A 22,890-nucleotide genomic window follows, 5' to 3' on the forward strand; every position below is an offset into this window, starting at 1 on the left:
GCTTACTCATGTATAAACTACACATTTTATTGTAACCCGCAATTCTTGGAACGTAAGAACTTTCCTAAGCGCAACGCATAGATTGCAGAAGAGTAACATGTTTGTTACGACACCACGAATCAACTTGCGAGTATGTTTGTTTCAAGCGTAAACTTCACGTTGCAATTACTTGAGAACTACTTGACATATTACAAAGTAAGGAACGCCATTCTTAATGAATTTTTCCATACTTTCAAATGAATTGAAAATAAAATGGGGCTCCCATTTAAAACAAAAACAACTAAGTTTGTGTTGAAAACCATATTTCCTTACGTAGTTGAACGTATTTCATAAGCCACTTTCACACCTTACATCTGCGAAAGCAACTAATGACGTTGTTGGTATTCTGTAATTTTTTACAAAATTTGTGTGTTACTTGCAGCACTGCCGTGCGCCGTTTCACCGCAGGAAATGACGTTACAGATCCAATCAAACGTTGTGTTGTCTTGCCTTTATTCAGGCGGTAAAACGGGCCTTTTTGAACGACTGTAACGCCGAAACGACGCACCTACGAGAAAAATGTTACTGAGAAAATTAGTTTCTTTTGATGTTCTCCACACGTTTCTGTGGTCAATGGGCGCGATGCAATGTTTATAAGGAAAAGTTACTTCTTCTTATGATGTCTAGCCGCACCCAACGGTTGTTGAAGTTATTTTGCGACAACCTGCATATACATACAGGTGTTTCCAAGACCTTCATACCAACTGGCAGGGTGGATGGAGACTGACCCAAGTACCAATATGAGATAAGAAATCCCCGTCCGGAAACGTGTCATTAAAAAGTTATGAGGTAAAACTAATTGGGGCTGCCTATCATGGCCGTATTTAGAGGGGGGGGGGGTTGTAGGGTTCAAACTCCCTCGGAAATTCTCACATCTTGGATTAATGGAAGTTTAGAAACCAAAATCTATAACTCATTTTCAAAAATGTATTCAAAGAAATACAACAAGGAAACAATTTTTAAACGATCCATCTAGAATTTTCATACATTTGGAATTCTGAAACTTGAGTGAAACAGTATTTTTTCTCGGAATTGCAGCCCACCCACGCGACCCCTCCAATTTAACTTCTGCTGTCCTCTTTCCAGTATTATTCCTGGCAGGGTCAGACTGAAAATTCACTAAGTTTTTAAAAAGAATAACCTGTTACATAGTTTTCAAAATTCCAAAGAATAAGTTTTCAGGTCAAACAACAAGACTTCATGACTAAAATTTGCATTTAACTTTTAAAGCTTTTTCTTGAAGGTGTTTAGAATTTAATAACAAAGTATAATAACTGTGCATTTCAGTACACACTGTATGCTGTGTGAAACGTAAAAAAAACAAAAAACCTTGTGCTGGATATTCAATCATCTTCCTCCTCAAGGAATAATAATAATTATTATTATTTTGGAATAAAATTAGTTTATAATTATGATATTTTAATTATTATTATTATATAATTATTGTCATTATTTCTATTATTCGAATTTCTTGCCACACCCACGAGAACAATTATGAAAACTCCCCGAAATGTTTTCCTGCCTACGGCCATGCTGCCTGTGAGAGTGGAATAAGTAAACTGAAAGATGCGGCTTTGGCTGCCCCAACTAGTTCTCCGTTATAACATTTTTATGTGGCGTTTCCGGACCGGGATTCCTTATCTCTTGTTGGTACTTGGGTCAGTCTCCATCCACTCTGCCAGTTTTAATCAAGTTTACTGAAATACTCCATATATATACGATCTACTTAAATTTGAGCTCCACTGAAATTTAACAAATTAACAATCGATCGTTTTCTAGTAAGTGCTAAACGATCATTTTTTTAAACCTGTTCCAGGAAGGTACACTGAGAGCAAAGATCAAGTGTGTTGCCGAACAGCAGTATCATGTAATTATAAACAAGTTGATCACTATTGTGATCCGCGCGACCACTGCAGTGTTGATCAATATATCATGAATACGTACATACGTGTATTCATGCGGCGATTAAAACAAAAAAAATCTTACCTTCCAATATGAGGCACCATGGCATCTTTTGTGTACGCAATGTGGTTCATTCCATCTGTTGGTGTTTTCTGAAAGGAGTTGTAAGGTAAGTAGTCTACGGAGTTTGTTGGAGATACCTGAAAAATGTTTCTTTATTATTTATAATAATAACTAATACTGATTATTTAGCTATGATATAGTGTTAATCTACGATTTTGTGATACCTTCCATTAATGTCTTATTCTTATCGAACCCTATCGATTGATTGATTGATTGATTTGTTGTTTTAAGTCCACTTTATGCACAGAAAGGCTAATCGGGACTGGACCTACAGTTTAAAGTGGAATCCGAACCATTGTGTCATGTGCCTACACCGGGTATCGAACCTGGGACCCCTTAATTACAAGGCGACGACGTTACCATTACGCCATCGGGGAGGCCCTTATCGAACCCTATCATGCCATGTATCATTATACAATATGAATTCTGTGTTTTCTGAATTTGACAAGAATATTCCATTCATTCATCGATTGCAGTTAATGCTTATAAACTTAGTGTAGAGTTCCGTTTATGTCAAATTACATATGAAGGCGTGATCTGACGGTAGCCACACAAAGAAAAAAGAGCTTCATTAAGAAAGTGAGAAATCTAAACCGAGATGACGAGACCTTACAATTTCTTAAGTGTGCTAGGAGCTCTGAAACAAATCGTAAACGGGAAGCAGGCAAAAGCAGCGGGTAGGACGTAAGATTTACATTTATGTAATCGAATTGAATGTAAAGCTTTCCCCTTGTCAACATACCAACTTAAGCAATTTAATCCAACGTATAATAATAATAATAATAGCCTGTTGCTCATAAAGTACGTAACCCATCTACTTGACCCATTGCCGCTTAGATCATAGACTACGACCTTGCGTGAAACTCATGCCACCTTAAGAAGGCATTACAATTTTTTTAAAAAAAATTAAAATATTAGGTATTGTGAAATCCATTTCCCAGAATAGACATTTCGTACTTAAATTTACTGTATTTCTTCGATCGAAACATTTCCGTGGTCTAGATATTTGAGGACGGTAGGTAAAAGAGGAATCATAAAATTTGGGAAAATCTTAGCTGCCTATAACATAAAGCTAACTGACATATAGAGTTACGCTTAAGTTACTGCAAAGGGCAGGACGGGAGCAACATTCATACCTGAAACTCATACCAAATTAGGAGTGTACCTGAATTTTAGGAATTCAAAGGAATTGCAAATTCGAAATAACTTGAACTACCTTTAATTTCTAAGTTAATTAACGCAATAAGCCCAGGATTTGACGACTGTTACGTGCACGTCTCCCTGCAACAACTCTTACCTATTTTCGATATTTGTTATCAGGCAACAGCATATACGTTGTTTTTTTCTTGTCCTTTTGAACATAAAAATTTTAGTTCACATAATCACCACCAGCAAAATCTGCGCAAAATTCACACCACTTAATTATGTTATCCACTCTCTGCGTGAGCTCCTTTTATCCCTTTAGCGGAAGACGGCTATGAGTATAATCACACACGATGATGCAATCTTAGTCTGTCGTTCTTGATTCCGTGCAATTATCTTCAGTGGAAACTGGAAAATCCCAAATGGATCACCTGGATACTTGTTGCTATAAATAGGTGCTCGAACCGTAATATAAGAAGAATCTGTGTGTTCCAGTTCTGTACTATTTTATTGTCTTAATAAATGTATGAATTTTCATTTAAAGGCACTATTGGAAAATACTCTTTTAATAGCCGCAAAAAATTTAAAGTGTGTCACAATGTCAAGAAATTTATTCGAGGTCCAAATGTCAATACATTCGCTGATTTTACCCCCTCCACTTCGTCCAAACTCTTGCATATTCTAACAAGCAAACGATCCACAACTTCGACTAGCCGTGGGTTGGAACGCCAAGCTCACCAAATCGAGAACGACTCGGAACCCGACGAAGTAATACCGAACGTGCACCAACTCTACATTCTCATGAGATGAACCACCTGCTGCTAGCAACTGTCTTGGCAGCGTAAATAATAAAATTACATACGGGTCAATCCATATGAAGTCATACAACATGGTTGCTTGACCATTTTTAAAAAAGTTTATTTTTTGTGGGGTGTGATCCTCATATGTTGACAGTTCAGAACCACTGTTATTTTATTTTTAATATCACCGATTTGAAGATAGCGGGCATTTTTTCATCATGGCGAGCATCATTTTCTCCATTCGTAAGCATCAGCGGCAATTTCTTTTATCTCAGCTCCGGTAAGTCCTACGACAATGAGTCAAAATCTGTGATGTTAAGCACATTATAGGCTACAATTATATTTCTGTGTAATTTTCTAAATATTATTTCTTCATAATAAATTTTAAGGTCAAAATTGTGTATTTTAATTGCTCCAAATGACATTTTCAGACTTTTTTGGATGCAAAGCCGGTTTTTTTGACACTTGAATCTTTTTGCGCACGTTCCTGTGTACCAATAGAGTATGTCAAAATTATTTGAAGCTTCAGACTTTAATATTTTTTTTTTCTACAGGGTCATAAACATGTACTTTTCTTAAAAAATTCCAAGTTCAGGGTTAAATATCTCTGGTGGGCAGTTGTTTAAAAATCTGAAATTTGTACACAATACAGTACTCTATGATAAGTAACTTCAGTAAAAATTTTGAGTTTGAGGTTCAATTGGTTTAAGAGATACAAAACTCGTGAAAAATTCAATATTTTGCATTAAATATGGTATGAATCATTTCATTTCTTATTAACATTTTGTGTTAAAATTTTGCAAACTGTAATTTGGAATGTCAATGAACAACATTACAATCCTGAAATGAATCTACAATAAAGTATATATACTAGGGCGTGCTGAAAATTAAAGCTTATTATGTTTTTATTTTCTTTGTTACCTTGAAACCTTTGTTACCGCTGAAAACGATTCCGATGACCTCCATCAGTTGCAGCTCGCGGCCTTTCACTCCATTCTCTCACATAGCTGAGATTTCTTCAGCTGGGGTTTTCTTTAAGAGCATGATAAACTCAAGATCGCACAGTACTGATGCCTACACATTCATCTCCATAAAATGCCTTCAGTTTCAGATGAATGTCAATTTGTAGCACATTTTCTGCGGTTAGAAACTCGATCACTGCACGTTACTTCAGGCGCTTCACCAACATTGCATGGTTACATTCTGCCATTTTCCCCGCAATAGTTGAGCACCACCCTCGCGATAGAAGTTTGAAACCTTCAATGGAGAAGCGGGAAAGTCTTATAAGAGCAATGTACGGTTGCTCAAAATCCAAAATGTGTTTACAAGGTAACAAAGAAAATAAAAACATAGGAGGCTTTACTTTTCAGCACGCCCTCGTATATATACTTTATTGCAGAGCCATTTCACGATTGTAATGTTATTCACTGACATTCCAAATTACAGTTTGCAAAATTTTAACACAAAATGTTAATAAGAATTGAAATGATTCATACCATATTTAATGCAAAATATTGAATTTTTCACGAGTTTTGTATCTCTTAAACCAATTGAATCTCAAACTCAAAATTTTTACTGGAGTTACTTATCATGAAGTACTGTATTGTGTACAAATTTCAGATTTTTAAACAACTGCCCACCAGAGATATTTAACCCTGAACTTGGAATTTTTTAACAAAAAGTACATGTTTATGACCCTGTAGAAAAAAATATTAAAGTCTCAAGCTTCAAATAATTTTGACATACTCTATTGGTACACAGGAACGTGCGCAAAATGATTCAAGTGTCAAACAAACTGCCTTGCCCCCCAAAAAAGTCTGAAAATGTCATTTTGAGCAATTAAAATACACAATTTTTGACCTTAAAATTTATTATGAAGGAATAATATTTAGAAAATTACACAGAAATATAATTGTAGCCTACAATGTGCTTAACATCACAGATTTTGACTCATTGTCGTAGGACTTACCGAAGCTGAGATAAAAAAGTTGCCGCTGATGCTTACAAATGGAGAAAAAGATGTTCGTCATGATAAAAAAATTCACCGCCATCTTCAAATCGGTGATAGTAAAAATAAAATAACAGTGGTTCTGAACTGTCAACATATCAGGCTCACACCACATAAAAAATAAACTTTTTTAAAAAATGGTCAAGAAACCATGTTGTATGACTTCATATGGATTGATCCATACATAACAGTGGTAAAATGGCCGAAAAGCCACAGAGATGCAATAAGTTAATCTTTATTAATTTAGAACAGCTGAACATAAACATGATATCTGACCAACTTAATGGACTCTGGTTTCTGTGATAACTAGACAGTGTCAGGAGAAATTGGAATTACGAAGTTTTATTCTATTTCTTGGCATACACAAGGATCCACAACGTAAATCCGTGCCCATAGTTCGCCTGAATAAGTGTAGGCTTCACCTACACATAATTTTTGTTCTAATTCATATGTACAGGAAACGACTGAAGATATCCTTGATCATGCAGACCCTAAGTAACCTGTTCTTCACACACAATCAGCTACGTATCAGATGAATTGGAGGGGACCTAACGTTGCGGAGCCAACAATGAAAATCGATCTTGATTAAGCAATACATCGCAAAATTTGGTAAGCAATTAACATTGTGTGCTACGGTACTAGACCTATCAAAGCTTGTAATATACGAGATTTTCTACAAGATCATTGTGTTCAAGTATGGTGACAACATTGAAAATGCATTACACTTACAGATTGTATATGTACAACTTTGAATATAGACCCGGAGGACAAGTAGGAACACTTGACTTCTCCAACTTCCTACAATTTCTTCTCGGATAGCATCTTGTGTCGAGCACAGACGTCAATATGGTTTTGGGGCATAAAGATCAATACCGATCTGGTGAAACGACATCACATTTCAAGCTGGCGCAACTATCAGAAGGTGCTAAAAGTTGTTGGTCGCTAAAGCACCTCAGAGCTGACCATGGAGTATTTAAAAAATACCCCTGTTCCATAACATTACGAAAATGTTAGATTTTAGAATGCATTTTTTTAAAAATACATATTGCGATACTATGTACTGCTCCAGTGAAGAAACCTGTATCTTTACACTGAAGCCACAAATATGATTCATATTACCATAATTTGTCTTAGACTATTTTTTGGGTTAAGTTATTATTTTCATGTAGGCCACAACGTTCGACTAATCACAATGCACTTGAGGATCAGACATCGACGAGTTACTCCAAAATCCTTCCAATACAGTCCGGTACAACCAAGCTGTGTTCTACACACTTTTATGAAAATTTTTGTTCCTTTACATGTTTCAATAAATTTCCATGAACTGAAATATTCCCTCGTGGTTTTCAACGGAATAATTTAACTATATTATACGAAATATACCCATCCCATTTTCAAATTCTCTACCTTCGCACAAACTTCATTTTTAAAATGAGAAACAAATATCTTTTAATATAGGTTCAATAACTTCCCTTGCGATCAGCATTTTTTGTTATTCCTGAGCCGTTACTAATTTTAAAATCGTATTGATGAATACATTTTCTTTAATGCCTATTTTTCATATTAGATTATAAAAAAAATATTACGATTCTGGTTTTATTGTTCATTTTTCCGTTCTCAAATTATACTCGCTTATGAGAGATCATATTTTAGTTCTCTAGTTGACCAAATATTCCGAACACAGACAGTAGATTCCGCAACACTTCATTACAGTTGATGGTGGCAAGTGGTTCCATGTGTGGTAAACACGTGTGCATATGTATAAATAGAAGTGGGAGAGGAGGTATTTTCACTTTTGACACTTTTTTCACTTAACTCAGGTCATGAAGTTCAGTTAATTAGTCCCAAACCCAACGAATGCTGCACATGTGCGTCAAATGACAGAATAGAATCTAAAAACACTAAGTTGCTGACCAAGGCAGTTTATTAAGATAAAAACACTTAACAGGTTTAATTATATTAGAATAGAATCGCATATGTCATCGTATGTCTAGTTAATTTAAAGCATATTTTTTTCGATGAAATGTAATTTTGTGAAAAAATAATACTGACTTCCACAGTCATGCCACAGGTACGAGACCACGGAAGACACTGCGCTTGCACATGGAGAACTAGATCCATGGGAATGATTTAAAGGTTGAACGGTGCTCCCGACACGATCTATCTGCACGCACAATCTGCTGCGACCAGTTACGAAAACAGATTTGTACGAGCACTAAATCTGGCCCTCCTAACGTAACAACATATGAACTGGGATAAATATGGGGTAAACTGTTGTCCCTTAGTTATGGAAAATAGTAAAGGACTTCCGAATACATTCTCCTTTGAATGTCCATAGCGTAGGTTTCCAAATTATTGAAGGTTACAAAGGTAATGTCGTACGGGTGCGTTATGAATTTAAGATGGGAAAATTTCAAAACATGCTGGATGAGCTAGTCTTCTTTTTCCTGTTATTCCATCATTGCGAAAAGCTTCCTTCTTTGCTGAATAAATGCAAAAAGAGACTTATCTTGTGACTGGTAATTGTACGGAATGATTCTCGCAATTTCTGAGTCGCAATCGACGCTGAAGTATTCTTCAAGGAACGCCTTCTCGAATTCCATAAACCTTGCAAAAGGTCTCAAAAATCAGAAGAAGTCTGCAGCATTTTCTTTCGGCGAAAGAGGCAAGATTCTGTTTAACAGAAAATTGTCCCCAAATTTCATGATTTTCTGGTAATTTCATACAAATAATCTTGTGAACTAACATCGTCTACGTTTCCCCTAAAGATCGGAATGTTTATGTCGCTTTTCTCCAAGATTTTGCTAATTTTTTCCTCACCCGTCCTTATCGAAGTTCCTTGTGTAATGTTTAGAGAAAGTATCTCAGGTTCCCCTCACAATATCTTCCTCAGGCCTTCCATCCAAGTTCGCGTTTCCTAGCAACTTACTAATGAGCTCTCTGTCTATTTTGATTGGTTTGGTTTGATTTGGGATATTAAGTCCACTTTATGCACAGCAAGGCTAATCGGGACTGGGCCTACAGTTTAATGTAGAATCCGGACCACTATGTGCCTCCACCTGGTATCGAACCCGAGACCCCTTGATTACAAGGCAATGACTCTACCACTGCGCCATCGGGGAGGCCCCTCTGTCTATTTGAATTGCCATTTTGACTTGTGTTATTTTCTTTCCACTTCGCAATAACATATGCCTTCAGTAGTTCTCATATAAAAAAAATCGCGCGACTCTTGAACCACCAATATGTATAGGTGAGGTTGTGTATTTATGTGATTCACACTTCGCACCTTCAACATACACACCCATACATTTTGAAACCTTGTCTCTGGGTTCAAAAGACATGCAGTATCTGAAGTTCTGTGGAAATATAACAGTAACTATTTGCAATAGACAGGTATTTGTTCAAATCATAACAAAACGCCCATTTCCCATTTGATATATGCAGGTTTATTCATATTATCTTATTTACAGACATTAAAACTTGGCCATTATTCGCAAAGTCCCAATCCCGATGTGCCCTGGACTCTCGAAGAGAGTGTGTAGACTCGTGTAGGCACTGGCTTCACGAGTAAAAAAAGAAATAACCCTTCAGTACGAAGAAACGGTGTCCGAAGGTATGTGTGCGTGTGTACCCGGTTTTCCACATGTAATGAGCTATTGGAATAATGTGAAGACAGCAAGTGTGTGTATTACAAGATAGAAAGAAAGAAAGAAAATTAGAGTTCCCACCGGTTCATAGTAGAAGAAAATTCTCCCATTCGTCCTTTAGAGAAAGACAACTCTTCACCTCGACGTACTATGCTAAACATCTGAGAGCCACTGCTCCTTTCCCTTCCTATTTATAGGCCCCACTAATGACCTAACCCGTTACTGGAAACTTACCGCTGTTCGGCTGTCCAGCTATATACTCACCTACCCCAATGCCCAAGAATTCAAACGTACAGGAATACATAGATATTCACAAAAGTTACATGCACATTAATATAATAATAAATATATCTTACTATATTAAATTTGCGTTCCAAAGTAAATATAATTTTTATATATAGTTGTAATTATTACATGAGGAAGTTTAAATTCGATCACATGTATCGAGACGAAATTAAACATTTTGAAATTTTCGAAGATGTTATTTGTCATGTAGTTGAAAATTAAATATTCAAGAATCTGTAAATGTAAATCAGCTCTAATGTTTTTTTGGGGATCTCTGACTTACTTTCGTTTAAAGGGAGATCGCATACTATTTTATAATTGTATTTAATGCTAGATACTACCCTTAATCGTTTTCTTTTTAATAATTGCTTCATTGGGAACATTTTCCAAATCTCGGAAAATATAATTCAACACATGCTATAGGTTAGATATTGATATATTTTGTACGAAGATAAGATTATCGACTTCATTGAAAGATATTCTGATCGAATAACACTACAAGAGCCAATATGTTGCTTACCTTAAATCACACGAGACCTTTCACGATGGCCACTGCGAACTTTCAAACTCTTCTCGCGTCCTTTGTCAAGCAGGGAAAAGGTTAAAATTGTATGGTTAAGTAGAGGTTACAAAGGGAATATATAACATGTTCATACTGAATAGTATCAAACATTACTCAGTGTAGTTGTCTAAATCATTAATTTTACAAAATTAAATATGGTCCACAATTGGTAGAAGTTAACGGTTAATTAATTTCCTTTCTTAAGTATATTCAGCAAACAAGGTAAATTAATTCATCCCATTAATTAATTATTTAATTATTTAATTCATTAATATATAATATTAAAAATCATATGGTGATTTTGTAAAAGAGTGAAAAAAAAAGAAACAGAAAATAGTTGGTGTCCCACTGAATTGTTGGACACACAAAACCCAGGGCCTGAAAAGCCGCTTCACTTCAGCCAGGATGTGCGCAAGCATCTGGATGTTGCCTTTTCTGATCGCTGGATTGGGCGGGGATGCCCTATTTCCTGTCTGCGAGGTTACCCAACCAGAATCCACTAGACCCTTTGCCTGAAACTATTTCAAATAACTGTCTTACAAGACCTCAATAGACACGGGCATGAAATTATTTGTCATAATCGTTGCCGCTTGCGTTGTGATTCGCAGGATGCCAGGGTTAGTCCAGTCAAATTAGAGTTCAACCTAGACATTCAAACATATAAAACGAAACTTGCTAGAATATGTAATACTACTTGAGGTATATGTGTCTTAAAAAGTCCCAAAAAATCCCGCTCCGGGTTTCGGAGATATGACGTCATCAATATGGCCCCCGTCAGAATTTGTAATGTAATTTTTAACACGTATAACGTCTGACAGAACTGAGATAGAACCTTCGATGTCGTACAAAATTAAAGAGAACCAATTGGAAAATTTATAAAGAAAGTATATTATTTCTATTCAACATGTTGTCTGAAATATATTTAAAAAAACAGGAAAATAATAAATTTTTCATTGCCTCTTTTAAAGTTTCAGCGTAAAATATTTAATAATTATGAAGCAATATTAAGCTTTTTTACATTATTATGTTAGAGTGTTTTACGAACTTTACAACCATACCTGAATATTCTCTCTAGCGTTTAACGTAAGGGAGCTATTCTATTTAATATAGTGGTTGTTTGCTTGATCGAACCCGGGTTTGTCGCTTACTCCACAAGTATAGTTGGCAAGAAAGCAAAAGTAATTTAGAATATTTCACTTCTTGGCGAGAACACGACCTTGGAGGTGAGTATAGTGTGCATTCATTCCTGAATGTAAAACGCTCCAAACGTCTGTAATGACGTCATCAAAATGGCGGGCTTGATAAACATTTCTATTCTTGAACTCTGTTACTTCGTTACAGTTATTTATCATTCATAGCATCTTACTTTCATGCAAGTTGCAGATTAAAATTCCATTATGAAAATAAGAAACACCAGTGATTCCAAACCTGGACATGTAGGTGAAATGCTTATTTTTAGACTTTTGACGTTCACATTGACCACCATATTTAATGCTATGTGATAAAGTGGAGATCGTTTTAAATTCCGCCAGAAGCGAAACATTCTATTACTATTCCACGGTAGATTAGTCGTTAGGGAGTCTGACTACCATTTGAGAAACCCGGGTTCGATCACCGGCCGGGGAGAAACGGGATTTCTTCCACCAGTTCAAGCTGCTCCGACGCCCACCCAACGTCGTATAAAGTTGGTACCTGGAGGAAACTCTGGGGGGTAAATGCGGTCAGGGGTGTGGTGCTGATTACATTACCATCACCTTCGGTCGTAATCAAGAAAGTTTGGAGCCCTAACTCTACACCCCCAAGTACGCCTTCATGGCGTGGTGGAAAGCACAGGGGATCACATAGCTTTCTTTACTTCTTTCCAATCATTCTAGTGGAGTCGTATAGACATGAAGCAAACAACCAATACATTAAATAGAATAACTCCCTAATGTTATCGTAAATTCGTTCGGAAAACACTCTAAAATCAAAATGTCAAAACGTTTAATATTGCTTCATAATTATTAAAATGATTTACTCAAAAACGTTAAAAGAGGCAATGAAATATCTAATTTTCTCTTGCTTATGTTAATATATTTCAAACAACATGTCGGATTGAAACTATATACTTTTTTCTATAAATTATCCAATTGATTCTCTTTAATTCGGTTTGAGACCGAAGGTTCTATCTCAGTTCCGTGGAAAGTTATACGTGTTTAAAAATTACACTACACATTCTGATGCAGCCATATTGATGACATCATATCTCCAAAACTGTAGCCAACGAAAAAGACCGGCCTGAAAGGCTACGTCATGAAGCGACGCTGACGTCATGAAGTGAGTCCCAAGCAAGACGACGGGATCTCTGGTGCAAGAGCTATTGTACGCTATCGTAAAATTCTTTGAAATACATACATTTCAATAAGATGGTCGAGTTCCTGTAAATTTATTTATTTCAGAGTAAGAATAATAATTATAATCGCAAATTAAACATGATTATATCCTGATCAATTACACATAAATTTATTGCATTTTTTATGTGATGCAAAACTTAATTAGATACACGTTAGTGCAAAAAAATCGTGTTCAATCAGCTCGAAGTTCGACATTCAAGAATTTGTGAACTAACTAATTGATTATGGATGACGAACTTATAACTACTGATATTGATATCCCTTCATTTAACGCGAAGGTTTGTGTTAAATTTCTTATTGTGATTTGTATATCCGTATTATTGTACATACGTTGTTGGAAATTGTGCACTCCTAATTGATACTTCACAAATATATTACGGATACTTTTATAACTCTGTACTCAATGAAAACGACTGATGTTACAGGCTGCATTTCTGCCAAAAATAACTAGATCTTAAATTATTACTGCGGTGTATGTAATAAACGATATTTGTGGATCAGGTAGTTCATTTTTTTTCGGATTATATCCAACTAAGGTATATCCGGAAATGTCCCTTAGTAGACAACGCCTAGAATAAAAGTTACTATTTAATGAATAACGATTACCCTTGCACACTCAGCTGTTGCGATAACATGTGATTTCATGTTAACTATGTTGTTTGTACAAGGGGAAACATACAACGTCGGTGTTAGTGGATTTACAGTTGTTATCCAACGACTATTAATTCAATGGATACCTATAGTTATTAAACTGTTCTGTGAACATTTAAATATCTTTTGATCATATTAGAGCGTGAAATATACTACCTCTAGTGTAGAATAAATCAGTACTGCACAAAATGCTCTACTACAACTTTTTGTAAAATTATTATTGTAACGTTCAACACGTTGTATTCACATCTACATCGGATTGTATATTATATCATAAATGATTTGATTTTTTTTTAAAATTTATCTTTGCCCTTGTACGTACAGGGCTAGAACGAGTCATATCTGGCATATTTTCGGGTCGAATTTTCCTATTTATTTTGAACACAGTATATACAACTAGCAAGTGTTGAGATGCATTAAGTAGTTTAGGCTAAATGTACAACCTTAGTGACAATGAAGTTCGACCAGTCACAAATATAGGAGTGCGTTGTAAAAGAAGGAGAACACATACATATGCTGAACATATTTTATTCAGCAGGCTACATGGAACAAAGGAAAACATAAATTTCCGCTGCAACGCAGCAATGTATGGTGTCCACACAAAATAAAACATTTTCGTCCATCTACACGTGACATTGAAGTTCGACCACTGTTAGAGGGGATCCTGTTTACCATGGTGTGATGCCGCCCCGTCGGCGAATAACTGTGGCAATGCGTCGGGGCATGCTGCGGACGAGTCGTTCAAGGTATTCCACATCGATGCGGTGCCATTCCTCCTGCAGGCAGGCGATAAGAGCAGCCACTGTCGTGGGTCCCCTCTGTTGCACACGTCGCTTAAGAACATGCCACACATTCTCAATGGGCGAGAGGTCGTGACTCGATGGTGGCCATGGCAGAGTTCGCACGTGATGGCGAGTCAACCATTCTCTTGTCAGCCGCGCTGTATGAGGCCTGGCATTGTCGTGTTGAAAGATGAGACGCCGCCTGTGGAACAGGTGCCTTCGCACTGTGGGAAGATGCCGCTCCAGTATGCGTGTATAGGCGTGTGCATTTGCAATGCCCTGACAGACGTGTAGTGGGCCAACCCCAGATGCCGTCATGCATCCCCATACCATCACTGACGCAGGTTTCTGTACCCGACGTGCATAACATTTTGCTTCATTCTGTTCCTCCTTCCGACAAATGACTGTTTTTGGTGGTGTTTGATGATGCAGTGGACGGTTGACTTGGGTAAGTTCAGTTGGCGCCCTATTTCCCGTTCACTGAGTCCATCCCGTTGCAACTCCACCACTCTTCTCGTCACGGTGTTGTCAATAGGTTTGCCCCTGGCCATGGTGATGATGCACTGCGGTTCCTCGGTGCACAGCATGCGCTTATATACGGCGGACTCCCTTATCGTGTCCGTGACGTCATGCTTCCGTCGAATGCGCCACTATCTGGAATTTTCCGTATGGGTATGGTGCCTGGCCGAAGTTCAATGTCACGCGTATAGTTCCCTGTTTTCGTTCTTTACGTGACCTTGGGTGCAACATGCTGGGATCACGATTCTTGCCTGCTCACACGCCTCCTCTTACACACATGCGTCACTTCTGCGGGTCACCCATTCCACCGCCTATGCCTCTGTGCATTTAATCACGTATTCCTTTCTGGTCGAACTTCATTGTCACCAAGGTTGTAGGTTGGAGTGGGATAAATTTACTAAGGATTTATCAATGTTCGACATGTTTCGCTCAGCATTCTGTTATCATCTTTTACAGAATTACATTGTAAAACTTGTTTTGTGAGCTATAACTCTTCTGTCTTCTTGTTACTTCATAATTGAAGATAGTTAAAAAAGTTAAGAAATTAAAGTCTTCCAGTTTAGCAAACAGTTTGATGTTTACTGAAAATTTACAAATTACTACTTTAGTAAAATTTCTAGTTTCCAAGTTTCTATCTTGCAAGTACACAATACCACCTATTAAGAAACCAAAATAATGCAAAAATCAAAGCATTTCAGAAACGTAGTACATGATTTTAACCTTATTTAGATTATTGATTGCAACCTTTGGTGGTATATTACGTGTTACAAAGAATTTTAGCGTAAGAATTTCTAATGTATAGCCAATTACTTTCAATTATTCTTGACAATTCTAGCCATATCATACCTACAAACATCTAGGATGTCATGCATTATATATACAGCAACATTCTTTGTGTTAGAAGAAATTTTTGACACACTGTTCCAGCTGTCTGTGGCCTAGTGTAATGAACTGCAACATTATTTGTACTATATTTAGTTTCTAAATGTCTGCAAAACTTATCTGCACGTTGAAAAATTGTTTTACAAATTCCTTGCGTATCATGATAGCGTAACATACCCTTCGGTATGTGGGATCGAATTGGCTTTATGTAGCTCACTGATCATTCATCCTTGATTATGGAGCAACTGGCTATTCATGGTGAGCTTGATGGTAAGGTGCTAGAGGTACTAACTACACATATGAATGGCATAACACAACACTTGAGTTTAAAACCCCTAAAGACTGGATCAGCAAGGCTAATGAAATGGTATATCTGTCTCTGTATAGTTGCTGAAGTTCTGCAACGAATGGTTATGGTCGTGACTATACGACAGTCTGATTCGCGACTCGCTCCAACACGTTCATGGTTCATCCTCGAATCGAACATCTGCCTGTCTCCCCGCAACGCTCGTAACTGACTGACCAATGACCTCATTGCTGCCAGACATTTATTCCCATCGAATTTATTAATAATGCCGAATCAGTTACCTGTAGTTTCTTCCTTGATTGCAATTGTTTACACCTGTTTGCAACGATGGCGATCAAGGAAGCTAGACAACGTCTGACAGGACATTCCTCACATGCTTCTACATATTTCCTGCCTGGGAAAGTAATGGCCAAATGTCTGGGATTTGGAGTTCTTAATATTTTCAATGATTGTATAGACTGTTACGATCCTCCTCTCCGGAAAAGAATTATTTTGAATTCGCCTTTATATGTGATCCAATCTTATAGGGGTAGCTTTTATTACAAAAACACTATACCAAATACCCATAATACATTAAATGATAAAAGTAATAACTGTAATTCCAAAGAAGTCCGCGTAAGTCCATTCGTAGGGCCTCGCAGGAACTGGCTATACCAAAAACAACTGTCCAGAGAGTTGTGCATAATCGTCTGAAGTTGTACGCGTACAAATTGCAATTGATGCAAACACTGGAACCCGACGATAATCCGAACAGAGTGGCTTTTGCTGAAGACATGTTTGAACGCATTGAAAACGACCCCACCTTTCTGTCTTTCGTTATGTTTTCCGATGAGGCCAAGTTTCACGTGTCAGGACATGTCAATTGTCAAAATGTAAGAAAATGGGGGTCAGGGCGTCCTCGTCAGGTAATGGAGTTCGAGAGAGACAGCTCTAAAATAAATGTGTGGTGTGGACTCATGGAAGATGGTACAGTCATAGGACCCTTCTTCTTTGCTGAAGGTACTGTAAGGGGCATTACATACATTGACATGTTGGAGCAACAAGATGGGGCACCTCCTCACTGGCACCAAGAGGTGAGGGAAAGACTGGACAATGAGTTTCCTGGTAAGTTGATCGGAAGAGGTGCATCAATTCCATGGCCACCCAGATCACCTGACATACCCCTCTTCACTTCTTCTTGTGGGGGTACGTCAAGAACAGGGTGTATGTGACAAAAGTAGCGAACATCCAGAAACTGCGAGAGTGCTTTGAGAATGTCATAGCAACCGTCACACCTGAAATTCTTCAACGCACATGGCTAGAAATCGATCATCATTTGGATATCCTTCGTGTCACTGGTGGGGCACATGTCGAAGTGGTATAATTTTTCTATACAAACTTGATGATTTAGACATTAATTATTTTTTTTAGTTCATTTCGATATTCTAATATTTTGGGAGAAATAGTGCAATGAAAATAGGACATTTAAAATGGGACACACTGTATATTTATGTTGACACTGAGTAATAATAACTGATGATATTCAATTGATGCATTTTGTATGACATTATATTTATTTATTTATTTACTCAGAGTTTCAGATACAGTCTTATTTGGTCATTATGACTTTTATATCCTCACTAATTGTATGTATACATCCAAGTTGTATCCATAATTCGTCGAACTTGTTTGCTTCTTAGTACATTGATGCGTATTTGCGAATACTGCGAACTATGTTTATCGCAAACAAATATAATAGTAGTAACACTATGTTTTCCTTTAGAATCATTGTCGGAGAACTACCGTCCGTATGCTGTAATAACATAGAATATGTAAATGGATAAGTCGCATAGAAATTTATTCTGAAGAATCACTATTGATATCATTGTTTGAAGAAGATATTTTTCATTAACATTCAACGCGAAAAGAGTTTGTAGAAAGGTCCATCAACATACGTTGAAAACACACTCTAAGGATGAAATGAAAGTCCTGTCAACCTTGTTTTCCACTATGTTATTCACTGAATGTTCGATGAGCACTGAATATAGGATGGACGTCCATTATGCCCATCGCGATGTTTTAGTACAAAGTGATTTTGCACTATCACATTTGTACATTACTGTACCCCTCAGAATTTTCCGGTACCTGAGAGTACAGTACCACAAAACTTCTTCCACCCTATACTTGTGTAAAATGTACCGATGAACTTCAGCCTACTGAAATTGTGTATTTTCAGTAAACTGTCACTGTATGCACGCTGAATGTACAACTTCCCTGTAAAGTTCTTATTTCTACGTTAGAGGTCCCAGGTTCGATTTCCGGTGGAGGCACATAATGGTTCGTATCTCACTTTACTGTAGGCCACGTCCCGATTAGCCTTACTGTGCATAAAATGGACTTAAACAACAAATCAATTATTTCTGCGTCACTCGTGCTTTCGCTTTGGGAGGGGATGCTTTGTTGAAGTTCAAACTTAAGGGTGAGATAGTTATTTCTTCTTGTGATGAGAACTGTTCTATACTAGAACATTAGTCAATACACTTTCTCTGCCAAGTGTATCAAATAACAACCAAGGGAATGTGTGGTTGTATGTATCCTTGGAGTAGGGGAATTATTTTCGTAGGGAGAGGATGAATATATCTACTGCTTGTCCATGTGATGGATGATATTCATGGGATGGACCGATGAATTTACCTCTTCCATAATGGACTGGAACGTTTGGTGGGAAGTCATCTTGTACTGATAGCAATTCATTCGACGATTCTTCTTTTGTGACGTTTGTGATGCAGACTTTACGAAAAAGTTGTAGACCATGCATGACGCAGAACTGCGTCATGCAAATACAGGGTGTCTCAAAAGTAATAGCGCAAACTGACACACATGAAAGTACACGATAATAGAAGCAAAACATTCTCATCAAACACGGGTCTTCAAACGAGCCGTTTTAGAGATAATCGCGAATGTGTGATTACAAGCCGCCACTGACATCATTGTTTGTAAACGTCATCCTAGTTGGTAAAATCCTAGTAATGTGTGGGTACAAGCCGTCACTAACTTAAGTGTTTGTAAACGTCGTCCTAGTTGGCAAAATACCAAAAATACAGTATGAAAAATCAGGAGATCTCATTCCTTTTATTGAACATTCTACTTACTTTAACAAGGAATACAGCACTACTTTAATATGTTCTATCTATTAATATGTACAATTACTGTACTCTCGTACCTGTTAAGGGAGATGCAATACTGTACGCGATTCCGCATTGAGTATTGAATTATTTCGAACACCCCCGGATCATTTCGGAATTGGTCACAAGCATGTATAATGTTTCAGTTCTTCAACCGTGTCAACGTGAGTGTTGTTCACTGCACATTTTAGGTGACTCCAGACACAAAAATCCAAGAGATTTAGATCCGGTGACCTTAGAGGCCACGGTATAGACCCGCCTCGACTATCCATCTTTGATTATATCTGAATGTTAGATGTCGTCGCATAGCAGCAGCAAAATGAGCCGGTGCTCCATCATGCATGTATTACATACTCTAACGTGGATCAAGGGGAACATCCTCATGCAATCCTGGAAGATCATGCCTCAAAAACCGAAGGTATCTCGGTCCATTGAGTCTTCTTGGAAGAATGTGTGGTTTAATGGGACGATCATCTAGTACCCCTAACCACACATTCAATGAGAAACGTTGCTGATGTGGTGCCTCATAAACAGCATGTGAGTTTATTACACTTCAAACATGAGAATTACGAAAATAAAAATACCTTGGCGTATGAACCCTGCCTCGTCTGTAAATAAAATGTTACTTGCAAAACGAGGGTTAGTAAAACCTGTCTGACAAAACGTCACTCTAGGAACACAATCCGTATCACTGAGACACTGAACTCTTTGGAGGTGGTAAGGGTAGAGTGAATTGCGATGTAAAATTCTCCATACACTATTGCAATTACTGACACTTGTGCGGAAATTCTCCTCGTAGTGGTTCCTGGAGAGTGTTCTACTGCTTTCTATATCATGTCCTGAACTTCAGGCGTAATGCCTTTCAAATCTACCTGCTCTCCTTCCATGTTCGAAGCTCCCATGTTCTTTGAAACGCTGATGTACCCTAATACCCTAGTACAAGCGTGCAGCCTCCCGTGCATTGCCGTTAGCCAAACAATACACAAAATGCATATCCGCATACTCTTCGTTGCTTTAAGGCTCTATTTTGACAACGCAGTCCAGAACAGCTGACATGACTCCAACAGTACGATTGGACTGTGTACTGATTGTATCCATACAAAGTCACCTCTCGGAAATGTTCCGTTTGATTACAAGCCACCATTCGGAAATGTTCTGTTTGATTAGAACGCCACCTCTCGGAAATGTTCTATTTTGTAAACCAAGAGCAAACCTCGTACCGCGCAAGGAGAATGGCACTCGGTGTTTACAAAACGCAATCAATGACGGCTTGTAACCACACATTCGCACACATTATTAGCATTTTACCAAATAGGATGACGTTTAGAAACAATAAAGGCAGTGGCGGCTTGTAATCACACATTCGCGATTATCTCTAAAACGGCTCGTTTGCAGACCCATGTTTACTGAGAATGTTTTGCTTCTATTATCGTGTACTTTCATCTGTGTCAGTTTGCGCTATAACTTATGAGACACCCTGTATACTTATATTTTAAATGTAGCGTGGCACTTAGTGAAAGGATAATGTAGTTTACTATCTGGAACATTTCGTTTTGAGTCTCTTTCGCCGCTGGACACTTGGAGTTACTGACAGAGTTCTTCTCTGTTGTGTAATTTGGTGGTGTAGTTGAAAATCGGCTTTGACAAAAGAGGGAAAATTTGGTAGGTTCCTTGTGCAGTAAGCTTTAGCTGGAACAAGTCGCTGCATTTTGCTCACGGCTGGTTAAATGCTACGAGATTCTGGTTAAACTGCTTGTGGTCCCTGGTTCGAATTCTCCCTTCGGGTGTTGAAGTGCCCTGTGGCTGACTCAGGCTTGTTCTCTCCTGACGACAGCTGATGAATTGCGAATTTGAGACAGGTTTATAGGTGATGGGGTATTGTAGCGTAGGTTTAAGATAGGATAAATTGTTGGGATAGGATTTAATCTTCCAATCTTCCGGAATAACACCCAAGAATAGTATTTTGCTAATCAAAATTTTGAAATACGATTATAAATTGGATATATGCTTAAACTAGTAAAAAGTTATTAGATTATAAGTATTACAATAAATACGTAATAGGAATAGTTCCATGAATATCACCACATTTTTTCGAGAATTAGGAAAGAAGATAGGAGACTGCTTATATAGCAATATAACTTTAATTTGTTTGTCCCTGTTATTTACCATGTCTTCATTGTGTTTGATTTTAATTTGTTACTGCTTCTCTTTTCCTCTTACGGGTGACTCTGTGCAACATACTGTTGATATTTCATAACATGCGTAAATAAATGATTGTAACCTAAAGGTGAAATATAATATGGATGGAAAATTTTTCTGCGTGAGTATAGCTTGATAGTAAATAGATTCGTTAGCATGTTTTATGGATGCATACCCATACTTGATTACCCATAATGCAGAAAGTTATGCTTATGAAATTATAAAACTCATTTTTACTATATAGCTAACGTATGAATATTTTGATTAGAATCTATGATAATAGCGGCATACCTGCTCGCCGGGTTCAGGGATGGCTTAAATTAGGCATACTGTACTGGAAAATAGAAAAAAAACAGTCTCGCCGCATATTTCGAGATTCCCAACTGTGAATACTGGTCGTGTTGCAAGATGTCTTGAGCGAGCTTCGATGTTGTAGATAACCCACGATAAGTGGAAATCTGACTCAGCGATACTTTCCTGACTTACCGTTCTTTCATTTCGAACACACGCGCATTCCTTGGTTAATGTAAACATGTATTGCGAGCCGAAATTGCAGTGGAGAAGACTTGAATTTGCGCTTGCGGGTGCTTGGTCTTATCTGGTTAGCATTTATCTCGAGTTTAAACTCTCAGAACAGAATCAATCAAATAAAATGACTGCAGGAATCTGGACTGTTCGGGAATGTTCGGGCGGTGAGCGGAACGGTTGCTGCTGATAGCTTTGCACGTAGAAATTTTAAACCTGTTTAAACTCGATGCCGCTCTTTTAAATTGAAACGTTTAATTTTTTTATTCCAGCGACGTGTTTGACTTGCGGACGGCTCGAACTCCATTGCAGTGATCTCTGATTACCATGGAGTGGGATAGATGTGGAAGAGGGTGTTTTATGAGTTTTGTTTCTTCTAGGTGAAAACTAATTATTAATTGCTTCTACATTGATGACGCGTTTCTGTGCGTATACTTGTTCGTTTGATCGTACAGAGAAAAGAAAATGAGTTTTTTAACGTATGTGTGCACGGATTGTTCTTTGACTAGTTCTGTTTATGGATTTAAATGAATATACCATATTATAATGGCTACATGGAGGCATATAATGAAAGTAGCTAAAACTAAACCAGTAATAATAATTTGCGGATACGTAAATGATTCTTGTAACGTTACTCGGAACAATGTGGCACTAACGTATAAGAAGAAACAGTTCAATGTAATTAAAATTCTTGAAATATACATTGTCAACTTATGCTATGTGAAAATAATTCTTATTTAGTCTCTTATATTCCTCTTGATATACGAATGGTCGATCAGAAGTGTACTGAAATACAAAATTACAAGGGAAACGATGAGTATTTAAATTCGACCATCTGAAATGAAAATAACTAATCTATAAATATACGATAATAAATTTACTTTATTACTAATTTCGCTAAAATTCAACTATGGATAATTTCATTACCATAAAAATGTGCGTGGCACATTGTTTCATTT

General features: G+C 37.4%; 1 protein-coding gene across 5 annotated transcripts in view; it reads right to left on the minus strand.

Moving 5' to 3' along the window:
• Positions 1-22,890, minus strand: part of Ca-alpha1D (Ca[2+]-channel protein alpha[[1]] subunit D) — a 1,588,055-nt gene that overhangs the window by 189,329 nt on the left and 1,375,836 nt on the right. For 4 of the 5 annotated variants that reach the window (XM_083117527.1, XM_083117525.1, XM_083117526.1 and 1 more), the window contains one exon: positions 2,026-2,141. In XM_083117527.1, coding sequence (XP_082973653.1) covers positions 2,026-2,141 — 116 coding nt within the window. The remainder of the gene's footprint in view (positions 1-2,025; positions 2,142-22,890) is intronic. The other variant, XM_083117528.1, reaches the window with a different exon arrangement.

This window comes from Lepisma saccharinum, chromosome 2 (genome assembly GCF_977018435.1).
Source record: "Lepisma saccharinum chromosome 2, izLepSacc3.1, whole genome shotgun sequence".
In the NCBI taxonomy this organism is placed as follows: domain Eukaryota; kingdom Metazoa; phylum Arthropoda; class Insecta; order Zygentoma; family Lepismatidae; genus Lepisma; species Lepisma saccharinum.